The sequence below is a fragment of the Diabrotica undecimpunctata genome, chromosome 2 (assembly GCF_040954645.1).
Source record: "Diabrotica undecimpunctata isolate CICGRU chromosome 2, icDiaUnde3, whole genome shotgun sequence".
NCBI classification, from domain to species: domain Eukaryota; kingdom Metazoa; phylum Arthropoda; class Insecta; order Coleoptera; family Chrysomelidae; genus Diabrotica; species Diabrotica undecimpunctata.
In genome coordinates, this window is record NC_092804.1 from 18,187,448 (window position 1) to 18,200,393 (window position 12,946).

General features: G+C 32.8%; 1 protein-coding gene across 1 annotated transcript in view; it reads right to left on the reverse strand.

Annotated features, from left to right (window-relative positions):
- Positions 1–257: 257 nt before the first annotated feature.
- The window catches only part of LOC140433624 (uncharacterized), a 41,559-nt gene continuing 28,870 nt past the window's right edge, over positions 258–12,946 (reverse strand). The window contains exons 2-3 of the mRNA XM_072521606.1: positions 838–949; positions 258–559 (exon numbers count right to left, since the gene is read on the reverse strand). Of these exons, the coding sequence (XP_072377707.1) occupies positions 258–559; positions 838–949 (414 nt within the window). The remainder of the gene's footprint in view (positions 560–837; positions 950–12,946) is intronic.

Here is a 12,946-nt window from a genome sequence, read left to right on the forward strand (position 1 = left end):
CACTGCAATATGGACAATTGATTTAGCTCTTACAAAGCTGCAGAAAAATTACAAAAAAAATTATGGCTGGTAGGAACGCTTTCGGTATATACGAAAAGGGCCTATTCTTTAGGTTTTGTTTGTTTTTGTTGTGAGTAGTTGGTTTGAAATATTGCAATGTTAACTTCAAAAGTAAACTGAAAAAATTTACCTAACTAGTATATATTCTTAAAAAAAGAAAAAAAAAACAACTAAATTATTTTTTAAATTTATTCAAATTATTTTGATGCTACTGTTGTGGTTTCTGCAGCTTCAGGAGCAGCTGTAGTTGAGTCGGCAATCGTTGTAGACGCTGCAGCGGTTGTAGTTTCGGCTGCTGTTGAAAGCTCCATTGCCATTGTCGATGCTGCTGGGGCCGCTGTCGTTTCGGCAACAACCGTTGTTGTTGTGTCAGCAGCAGGCACAGCGGTTGCCGCAATTGTTGTAGTCATCGTTGCAGGGTTAGCCTGAGCTTGATTGGTAGCTATTGTGGTTTGTGCTACTGTTCCTGGGGCAGAAGGGGATGGAGGCTGGGCTGGAACTAAAACCCAAAAATTAATTGGAGTATATTCTGTTAAAGAAGATAAATTAACAACAGGAAACTCTTTTGAGAAACTCAACGTGAAAATTAAACTCTTATTTCAAACCGCAAGCACAATGGTGACATGATTTTTAAGGAAAAGGATTTAATACGTCAACTTACAATCAACAATATATATATATATATATATATATATATATATATATATATATATATATATAAATAATGGACTATACGATAAATGTTAAAAAAAAAGAAATATTTATAATAATACTTACGTGTAGCATTCGGCGCTAACGTGGGAAAGGGAGGTCGTCTACGAATAATGACCCATATACATGGTCGTGTAAACATTTGGTCCAAAGGATTTGGGAAAATAAATGTAGATTCCTGAAATTAAAATATAAATTAACTTTGAGAAATAATCATCATTTACATTACAAAAATTTCTGATTAGCGCAGGAGTGTATTGCGATTTTTACATTTTTTTATGTGAAACATCTAAAGGCTGACTCAATCGACTCGTGTACTTGGCAAAGAACACAATTATTTGCCTACTTTGCAAATATACGAGCTTTGCGATTATGATGGCCAGCAGAGCGCTCATACGACGTGTACAATTGACAAGTACACGAGCGTGAAGAGACATGGCAAGTATTCGCAAGTATTCTTAAAAACCTTGACAACTAAAACAGTAGTGTGACAGTCAATATGGATAGAGGTCGTCCTGAAAATCTCGTTGTTGCTCCCGCAGCTTTTGTTGTGATGAGCTTTGCTTATTTAATTAAATTAAAAAAAAGAGAAGAAGATGTATTCAAAAGACCTGTATTCAAAATAAACTAAAACATCATTGTATATACAGAAACTGAAAAAAAAATTATAAATATTTTTTGTAGATACAGCGCCACCAATATGTTGCAGGATCTCAAACGAGAACTTTTAGGCCATATGGCCATTAGCGAATCTTTTTATTTCAGTTCATTTATAGTGCACTTATCTTGTATTCTTTTCCAGGTACCATTAACTACATTACGATTTTTATGTTCTTTATATTTGGTCATTCAAATGACCGGCTCATTTTTATAAAAATCAAAAAACTGCAACACAACGTCATATGTCCACTCAACACAACAACAACATATTGAAATCCAACGAGTGACAAATAATTGTACGCGTAACCCACTCACACGACATGGCAAATATACGCAAGTGACGATTATTTGCCAAGTACGCGATTCGTTTGAGTCAGGCCTTAACGCAGTGACGCTTCGTTTGCCATACACATCCTTGTAACTCTTCGCATCTTTCCGCCATTCCACATACTGAGCTCGCATACCTAACCTTACCATATGTATTGTTATTAAAATCCTTTAGTTACCAATCCATCTAAATCCATCCTAATCGTGTTGTGCTATCTAGACGCCCAGCGAGATCATCCCTCATTAAAGTGCATGACATATTTTTAATAGGAAATGTTACTACAATAAAGCTACTGTAAGATTATCTAGTATACTTAATGGGAATAAACCACAGTTTTATTTGATAACACGTTATATTTGACTTTTAGATTTCCGAGGTTCTGAAAATGCAAGTGAAAATCTAAACGTCTATGATGTGATGAGAATAATTAATTCAAATTTTATGTATTAGAAAGATCAATCAAAAAAGTATTAGTATTAAATAATATAAAAGATTATTTAATACCTAATGTACGTCAAGATTATGTCTTATACAAATATCGGACAATTGTTTAATTATTTTGGAACGTGAACTTAAAATGTAAAGTATAGTGATTCTTAAATCACTATCTATTGAGTAAGCAATTTGTGTGATTGCAAGAGTACACTTTTACATTCAATTAAATAATCGGAATACGCTTAAACTCCGTAAAATAAAGATCTATTGTTATTATTCACTTGTAACTACTTAGCATTGAAAAGAACCTATCTCTGGCAACCTTACAACGTCAAATATAACGTATTTTCAGTTAAAATCGTGATTTACTTCCATTAAATACAGCAGATAACATAAAAATGCCACAAGAAAATAGTTTCAGAACCATATTCCCTTAAGAGTAAACAAATCCCACTAGTTAGTTATTAACTTTCAGTATGAATTCTTTTAGCGTTGTTTATCCATTCTTCATCACGTGTAACAATTTTCAGAAGGATGACTCCAGAATATACGATCAACGGCGTTATCAATGCCCACCTGACTTCAGTAAAGAATGCTTCAAGAACGACTAATGGATGTTATCAATAAGAATGGAGATTACCCATAGACATTCCAGTTTCACTCAGCAAAAGGAGCAGTTTTAACGAAAATAATTGATGGAAAATTTGAACATGTTTCTAGAAGATTTGACGAGAAATTTAAATATGTTTCTCATATAATTATGGAAACTTCTAGAAAGCCTGATGATAAATTCGAAAATTTTTTTAAAAGATTCGACGAGAAATTTGATGTTTCTCAAATTATTGAGCAAACTTCTAGAGAGAATGATAATAAATTTGAAAAGTTTCTCAAATGATTGACGCAACTTCTGAAAATCTTTCCAAAAGATTCGATAGAACTTCTCAAATAATTAAAGAAGTATGTAGACAGAACAAAAAGAAATTTGAAGAAGTTTCTAGAACATTCCGTAAGATACAAAAAAATATAGACGAAGTAGAAGAGAAGATCAAATAATTAGAGAGCATGATAACTAATATGAAAGTGCTACTACCAGTTAATTTTAGTAATTACCAGTAGTTTTAGATCCCATAGTGAAAGAAGAATTACCGAGAGACGAAACGACACATGATATGAGATTCAAATTACAGTCATTTGATGGAAAGTCTTCTTGGTCCATATATCTTAGACAATCTAAAGCTACTGCGACAGCCAATCAGTGGACCAAACAAGAGAAGGTTGTTTCCTTGACTGCTGCTTTACGAGGTATGCTGCGGATATCCGAAGACCGATTCCTAAGGGCCAAGAAAAATGTTACCATATCTTGCTCACTCGATAAGAAAAACGCTATGGAGATGTTCATCTACAACAAGTTTATAAAGTACAAACAAAAAGTAGAATTCAATGAGAAAGTGAGAATTTGCAAGTATTTGAAGCATTTGTTGCTCGGATACTTGGATAAATAAGTAAAGTAAGTATTGGTGATAGTGAAAATGAAAGTCCTAATAATAATAATTAAGGAAATTGGAAAGAAATATATCAGAGGTTTCAAATAATATTAAGTAAGGCTAAAACCATCACTAAAAGAAGCAGATGCTTATAAAAAAAGGAGAAGAAAGGAAAACAAGAAATAATCATATGAAAATTTGGAATATTGACCATTTTCTGTAGCTTTTATAGTTAACAACCAAACACTCGAACTTTATTACGCAGTATAACTAGCAAATTTCCCTAAATCTATATTAGATCGCAAATAAGTCAAATTAATAACAGATTACATTCTGGAACGGTTTTATGTAATCATCACCTATTAAGTAATAATAGTACTATTACAATTATAAAGTATTTGCAAATATTTAATTCTTTAATAGAAAAAATGACACAAATAATTACCAAAATTTTGTTATAAAAGTCAAAGGTATAATATAAATTTAGCGTAGAAATAAATGCAGCTTTACACCAGTGACATCAATCAGCAGTATATCCAATATGATGAAATTTGCAGTTTTGGTAGCAGTCCTTATGGTATTTGTACAGGTCAGTTAATTTTTTTAACATATAGACAGAAAAAGTACTGTATTTTTGCTATTTTTTAGCTTCTACAATTCCCTATCCACCCAATCTTCGTGTAGGTTTCTTGAGTTCATAGCATCCACTATTTCCTGTTTTCATCTTCTTGGAAGTCTTCCTCGTTTTACTGGCTCTATCATTAATTTTCGTTGGCAATTGGTTATTATCCATTCTTTGGAGGTGGTCATACAAAGTTAACAATTTGCTATCTATGGTGTCGAATGTATTCTTTTTCTCCTTTAATTTCACGTATTATTCCATTTCTGTAGTGTTCTATTCTTGAGATGCGACAACTTCTCCAAAAATCCATTTCCAGAGACAATTTATTTTTTCCCTTTTGTTTAACTCCCATGTTTCCGCGCCATAAGTGGTGATGCTTTCAAGAATTGCTTTGTATAGCATTATTTTTGTTTTCTTCAAAATTCCATCATTTAATCGGCCTATTGCCCTTTTACCTTACCTAATTTTATTTATGATATCTTGGTTGTTTTTTCTGTTATAAGAGTGACGCCCACGTATTTATACGAACAAACATTCTTAATTTTACAGGAAAAAATGTGCCAGTGAAACCGGGAAAGACGATGATAGATTATACAAAATAATTGCTAATATTGATGTTTATAAAAAAGTTTGCATAAAAATAAAGTGTTTCATATTATACGTACAAATTTGTTTCAGATGGATTCTGCACAATCACAAATGAGTAACTCTCAAGGCGGCATGGGCATGCAACAATCAGGAGGTATGCCACCTTCCGGTGGCATGGGAGGTGGTTCCAACAGTGGGATGGGAGGAGGTATGAATGGCGGTTCGAGCGGCGGTATGGGAGGTGGTATGAGCGGCGGCATGCCTTCTGGACAGCAAGGTTAATAATTAGTTGTTGATTTTTTTGTTATTTAAATGTTAATAAAAAAAATACGAATTAAACAATATTTTATTTATTATAAAAAGAAAATATAAAAAAATAAAGAATGTTTTATTTATTGTTTCGACGTCATTCTGAATATTCTGTCTAAATTATACTTTTATTATTAAATTACTGTACTTTAGATTTACTTGGAAGACAGGCGTAGATATTAAATTATTTAAAAGAATACAGAATCTGAATGATTACGGATTGAAAATTTTTTCAATTTTATTATTATTACATTTTTTATCCTAAACTAATACTTCTGGACACCTAAAAGGTATTTCTTATTCTTCAGCCTTAAGTAATCCAACTTTGGACATAGGCCTCCCCAAAATCAATCCAGTGTTTTCTATTTTGCGCCACTTGCTTCCAGTTGTGTCCTCCGATCTTCTTAATATCATCAGCCGATCTCATTTGTGGTCTTCCTCTGCTTCTCTTTCCTAACCATGGTCTCCATTGTTGTATTTCGTGGTTCCATCTTTTATCCTTTAGTCGGACATTGTGTCCTGCGAAGCTCCATTTTAATTTGGCAGCATGTTCTCCTGCGTCTTTTACTTTGGTTTTGCTTCTAATCCATTTGTTTGTTTTTTGTCTATAAGTCTCATCCCGAGCATTGATCTATCAATCGCTCTTTGTGCTTTTACTATTTTATTCATATTAGACTTGGTGAGTGTCCACGTCTGTGAACCATACGTGATTATAGGGAGAATACAATGATCGTAAATTCTGGTTGTCAAATATTGTTCTATTTTAGTGCTTTTCAAGATCCAACTCAATTTTCCAAATCCTGCCCATGCTAACCTTATTCTTCTGGTAACTTCGGCAGTTTGATTTTCTTTGTTAACTTTCATTATATGTCCCAGGTAGATGTATTCGCTTATCTACTGTTTCTAAATTTATGTCGTTCAACATTATTTATCTAATGTTCGGTGTATTTGTCTAGGTAAAAAAGGTCTTTACTAATATAAAATACTTTGAAATTTATTGACTGATTCTTTTTTTACGCTACTACTTTCTACTTTTTACGCTAATAAATCCAAACATGATAATAGTTTTTTTCTATCAAGTATAGACTACAAGCCCATGTAACATTTTTAAGGGATCGTTTGACCCAACATGAATCACATATAAATCAATACTACAATATTTGTAATAACAACTTAAGAAACTATGCCATCAATTCTTATCGGTAAATCGGTAAGTCGAAAAATTTGACCCCATTTTCAGCTATTTGATACAGTACGGCATTCATACACATAGTTTCGGATCGTTATTTAGATTACTTTTTTGCCATGATTACTTGCATTTCCAAATGATTACTTGATGCGTAAAAGAATTTTTCGCAGAATTTTTGGCAGGTTGATATCGTCGGCTGTATGCAATAGTGGCACAACACAAAAATTTTTAATTTTTCAAAACAGAGGTTTAAAGTTTGTGTGCCAATAATTGTGTTTTATTTGTATTACTACATGAATTGGGATTTTTGAAAAAAAATAAATTTTGGTTTATTTGGGAGAGCGTTAGGTAGCCTTTAATGAATTGTAACACAGACTTTTAAATTCAATCCTTATTTTGAGTTGTGCCACTATTGCACATCAACATTTTGTCTTTCAAGACTAATTAAGGCAAAAACAAAACTGACATGTTTTTGTTATTCCTATCAACTGAAATAAAGTTTTAATAAGGAATACTACAAGTTACTTGAATGAGAAAATGTGTTTATTAACAACTGTAAGAAGAACGAAATAAAAAAAGTATATATTAATAATAATAGGAAAAGTTGATTAACAATGCTTTAAATGTCAGTAGAAATCACGGTAGTATCACAAGTCAAGCAAGTATTTTTCTTCGACTTTTAAATAAGGTTAAATTTTTGATTAAAATATTGATTTGTAAGTGACTAGATTTACAAGCTTTATGTCAGAAGCAAAAGAAATAATGTGTACAGATCATACATCTTGGCAAGGTTAAGATCGGGATTAGGAAATCGTGAAGTAGCCCCATTTCTACAATAATGTGAGGCATATTTTCGGAAACAATTGATCTGTTCAATAACTTTAATAAACTTGCTCATTGGGACATATATTCTTTTCTACACTATTTTCCCATTTTTCATCACTTATTGCCAAATTATTGGAAGATTTCCCATTGACGGATTCTTATTTCTCATTTCCACACCTTACTGAATTACAGCCAGTTGTGAGCTGACCGTTGAATGCCGGCCGCAGAGGACATACAAGCACCCGAAAGTAACTCAGAGCCTCACAGCAAGACGGTTCCGCGGGAGGCCAAGGCACGGAACCTAACTCGAATCCATGAAACCCAAATCGTAGGAATTAGGCTCACTTCACTTCACCCACACCCGACACGTCAGCCGTTACCCGCTTCCTCACCAAGCTCGACACGCCCCGATCCTCAAAGCCAATTCTTATCCCGAAGCTACGGATCCAATTTGCCGACTTCCCTTACCTACAATATTCTATCGACTAGAGGCTCTTCACCTTCGGGACTTGCTGCGGATGTGGGTACGAATTTGGTCAGTGTCCAAAGCCGACTAAATAGTTTTTCTTTTTCTTCGACTGCTACATCTGTATATTTTTTCTTACATTCACATCTAAATTTCTGAGCAAAAATTTTTAAATAAATCTCTTTACCTTTATTGTTTGTAATAAATACATGACAGTATAACTTATTTTTGCTAACCAAAACGGGTTAATTGCCAATTGGACTATCCATTATTTATTTATGTTTTGGCTTAAAAAAGAGCTACAGATGGCGGTTCATTTGGGAGTTAAATCATGTTGGCTGATTGAGAAAACTTGTTTACAAATACAGCGTGCGAACAACTCAATTTTAGAAAAAATGTGGTTTAAATCATTATTGCATAGCACTATCAATTCAACGGTTGTTTTATTAACATGGCATAAAATGATTTTTTTTAAAATATTTAGCAAAAATAAACGAATATAGTAAGTGTTGTATAAAATTTAGTAAACTAAGAGGAATTTATTTTACTAAAATATTAAAATAGTCTTGGTTCATTAAAGAGTTGGTACAATTCGAAATTAAATCTTTTGCGTCACTCCCCGTGATCGTTTATAGCTCTTAATATTTTGCGGAGTATCTTACCAAAGAATATAGACGCTTATTTATGCAAATTTATATGCAAATTGCTTTTTAACACATACACCAAAGAATTATTTTTTACAATTTGAAAATTCGAAATTGTGAAGTATAATTTCGGATTTTTATATTAAAAAATAAATAAGTTAGTCTCAAATAACTCCTCACTGGAGCTCAACAAAGGAAGATAAGAAAAAGGCAAAAATGGCTGCTGGGACATAGACCATACGAAAAATATAGACCAGCAACACCCGACGATAAAAAGAGACTTCGGGAGAATACCATCATTCCCCCGTAACAGAGTTGCTGAGAAATTAAGGTGCTCTAACGAGCAGACTAGGTCATAAAGCACCCTGACAAAAAGGGTAGCACACAGACATCATCCTGATACTCAACTACAAACAACAAACTGGAGCAAGCACTTGATGAGGCTCCTATCTGAGGTCAACATGAACTTCTGCAGTTCCATAAAACATCGTTTAGCGAAGGGATCCTGTGGGTGAACTGTGTTAACGAGTATACAAAAAAAATGGACGACTGAAGTGGTGAAGACTGGAAAATTGTCTAAACACTTTGATGAAAAGTCCTGAGAAAATTAAATTTTTGGTTGAAAAATTTTGAAATTTTTTTAAAATGTTTCGTTAATTTTTTGGCAGAAAAACAGTATAATAAAAAGTTATGTGACGGTTTTTCGTTGTGTTGGAACAAACCTATTTTGAATTCAAAGTTATAAAATTTAAAAAATAAATACTTTGAATATTGTAAATATCATACATTTTTAAGTTTTAAAATAAAAAATTTAACAATTTAATATATTAAAAATAAAGATTTTATTGTGAAAAAACAAAAAAAAAGACAGTTTGCAAATCAATGGCATCGAAATTTGTTTAGGCGTAGATGCAAAGTTACCCGTTCGTACTCCTTTCCCACTTCCCCCTAACTACATATTTCATGATAGTTTTCATGATAGCCGACCGCCACGGCGCCACGCTTTGAGTTTATGCAGCCACCCTCTTCGAAACCGTAAGCAAATCGCCCATATGAACTGCTCTTCTATAAGCGTCTATATTCTCTGATCTTACGCTCAAATATTCCCAGAAGTCTTTTATCCTTCTGCGTTAGAGTCCATGTTTCCGCCCCGTATGTGAAGAGCGGCCTCAGCAGTGTTTTGTATACAATAATTTTTCTTTGGATATTTCTTGAGTGGAATTGTTTTTGGAGTTCATAGTATGCCCTATTTGTAAGGTTTATTCGTCTTTTAATTTCTTTGCTTGTGTTATTGGTAGTAGTCACTAGGAAGCCAAGGTATGTGAAGCTGTCTACACGTTTAAAGATATGACTTCCAAATGTGTTTCCCGTTCCTCATTTGATATATGATCATTCTAGGAAATATTGCTCAACATCTCGCTTGCTACGCCCTATTCCGACAATGTCATCAGCGGTTGTTAAGATTTGTGTCGATCTATTGTAAATAGAATCGCCGTCTCTAATTCGTGTGTCTCGGACTGCCTTTTCCAAGGCAATGTTAAATATGAGGCAAGTCAGGGCATCTCCTTGCCTGAGTCCATCCTTTTTCTCAAAGGATAGAGAATTTTCTCCCTGTATCCTAATGCTGGCTTTTAAGTTAGACATTGTCATTCTCGTTAATAGAATAAGTTTTTCTGGCATACCAAACTCACTCACTCACTAATAGGTGATGGGTTTCAATGTTAAATTCTAATGTTTTCTCCAGGATCTGTCTTATTGAATGAATATCTGTTGTCAATTCTTGATTTTTCTGAAGTAAACCGGCCTGGGATTTTCCAACTATGCCAACTGTGTAAACTTTCGTAGAGAATATTTGCTAGTATTTTGTAAGCAGTTGTTAACAGGGTTATACCTTTGTAGTTATCATACTGGAATTAATGGCCTTTTTTATGTAACGGGCATATCACGCCTTGAAACTATCAAGAAGTAAAAGTTTATTTGTAACAGGGCGTCGCCACCATTCTTGTAGAGCTCACAAGAAATTTGATCAGTTCCTGGTGCTTTATTATTTTTAAGCTTTTTAATGACTTGGGCAACCTCTTCAGTGGTAGGTGGTCTTTCGTTTGGGTTCAATAGGTTCCAATCGTTTCGATCTGCTATTAAAATACACATATTTCTACCAAAATAGCAGCAGAAGATAGAAAAAAAGAACCTCATATGCAAATTTCAAAATGTTTTCAAATTTTCTGCAGCCTTTTTCATCAACAACCAAACACACGTGCTTTATTACGCAATATAATTAGTAAATACCCCTAAATCGGTATTAGATTGCAAAAACAAATTAATAAAATTATATTACATCCTGTAACGTTTGTATTTAATCATCACCTTTAACCGTCAGTACTATAATTACAATTATCAAATTTTTGCAAATACTTAATTCTTTAATAGTAAAGTATGACATAACTAATTACCAAAATATATTCATATATAAAGTCAAATGTATCACTAGAAATACATTAAGCTTTACACGAGTAATATCAATACACAATATATCCAATATGATGAAATTTGCAGTTTTGGTTGCAGTCCTTATGGTATTTGTACAGGTTGGTTCAATTTTTTTACACAAAAATACAGAAAAAATCTTTTTTATTCTTTCTTCTGAAAATCCATTTTGATATTTTGCTATATTTTTGGTTCCAGTTTTTATTTTGCTTTCTTCTTTAAAAGTAACTCTTTCTCTATTTTGTTTTCATCAATTCATTGCTCTTTGACATATTATTATATATTTTGCTAAGAGAACAAAGTAAGAGAGGCTAAGTAATTTTTGGAGCAGATAAATACAAAGGTTTTGATGCAAAAGTCCAAAATGTGTCCTTTTTGGATACAAAAACTTACTTAAATAGTAAATATGTCTAAACAGACAAAAATCGGATGCAAATTATTGAGATTAAGATCTTTCCTGTGCTGTCCAAAAATTCATCACATTTTTTGGATTTTAAGAAAATAACGAATATTTTATGAATTTTCAATGTAGAAAAAACATAAAACAAAAAGTTCAAAGGAAAAATGGCAAATACACCACTTCCGGTGCAGCAACTAGCTTAAACTAATTGTCATAACAAAACATAGCCAAAAAAAATCAGAGTGATGTTCTAAATGAAAGATAAAGGTCTTATAAGAGTATTATACCAATGTATATATGCAAGAAAAAAGGCTTTTAGATCCAAAACCGAAGATATCTTAAGCGAATTATAAATAAATACTATCTTCACTATTGAATTTCCTTCAAAGATTTTAACTTTAAAAATGAATAATCCTGAAATTGAAGACTCTCGATTAAAAATTACCCTTAATTCTACCACAGCGTTTCTGTTTTTCCATTTTTTTCCCAAAATGTACTTTTTTAGACAAAACATTTTGTTCTCATATACCTTTGTACTCTTTTAGAAATGTTTTTTTTTTATTTTTTGACAAAAAACTGTAAAACTTCTGCACTATATTGAACTTGTTATAGTTCAAGTCTTTTTACCATTATTCATTACTATTTGTTGTATTTGTTTCAGATAAATTCTGCACAATCACAAATGAGTAACTCTCAAGGCGGCATGGGCATGCAACAATCAGGAGGTATGCCTCCTTCCGGTGGCATGGGGGGTGGTTCGAGCAGTGGGATGGGAGGTATGAATGGTGGCTCGAGCGGTGGTATGGGAGGTGGTATGAGCGGCGGCATGCCTTCTGGACAACAAGGTTAATTAGTTGTTAATTTTGTTTGTTATTTAAATGTTAATAAAAAAAATACGAATTAAACAATATTTTATTTATTTTCAGTTTATTGCTTTAAATAATATTTTCACGAGTAAATATCTTGTTTTGAATTTAATTGGAAGACATATATATATATATATATATATATATATATATATATATATATATATATATATATATATATATATATATATATATATACTACTACACTACTACTACTATAATATATACATTCATATACATTTATATAAAGCACCAATACATTCTACTGTACAAAATAAAAAGTAAACTAAATAAAAGGTTCAAATATACCACCTTGTTTTGCAAGACAATAACCTAGTCTATTATAAAATGCTTGTCTTACGTTTGCAAGCTGTTGTGGCGTAATCGTAGCACATGCATTTCTTATTTTATTTTCTAAATCAAGTAGATTATGTGCCCTCTCGAGATCGTTGCCATAGATGGTAGATTTAATATGTCCTCAGAAAAAGAAATCCATGGGAGCCAAATCGGGGGATCTCGCTGGCCATTTAATTTGGTTTGTTCCATTGTGTTTAAATAATTTTTCACGATACGCGCATTAGAACGGAACAGCCACCCTGTTGATACCAGACATCTTCTAAACGTACATCTGGGAGATTCTGAATAGCTGGAGTAATGTTATATTGTAAAACTCCCTCAATGGAGATGCATTCATTGCAGCTTCACGAAACTCCATTCTACGAAATTGATCTCCGGGAAATAACTCCTGAGATTTCGAATATTTGAAACTCTTAAAGCCATATTTTTTTAAAACTTTATTAACTGTGGTATGCGATACCTCCAACTCCTCGGCGACACTTCTAGTGGTTCTTAAGGTATCCACCTCAATAGTA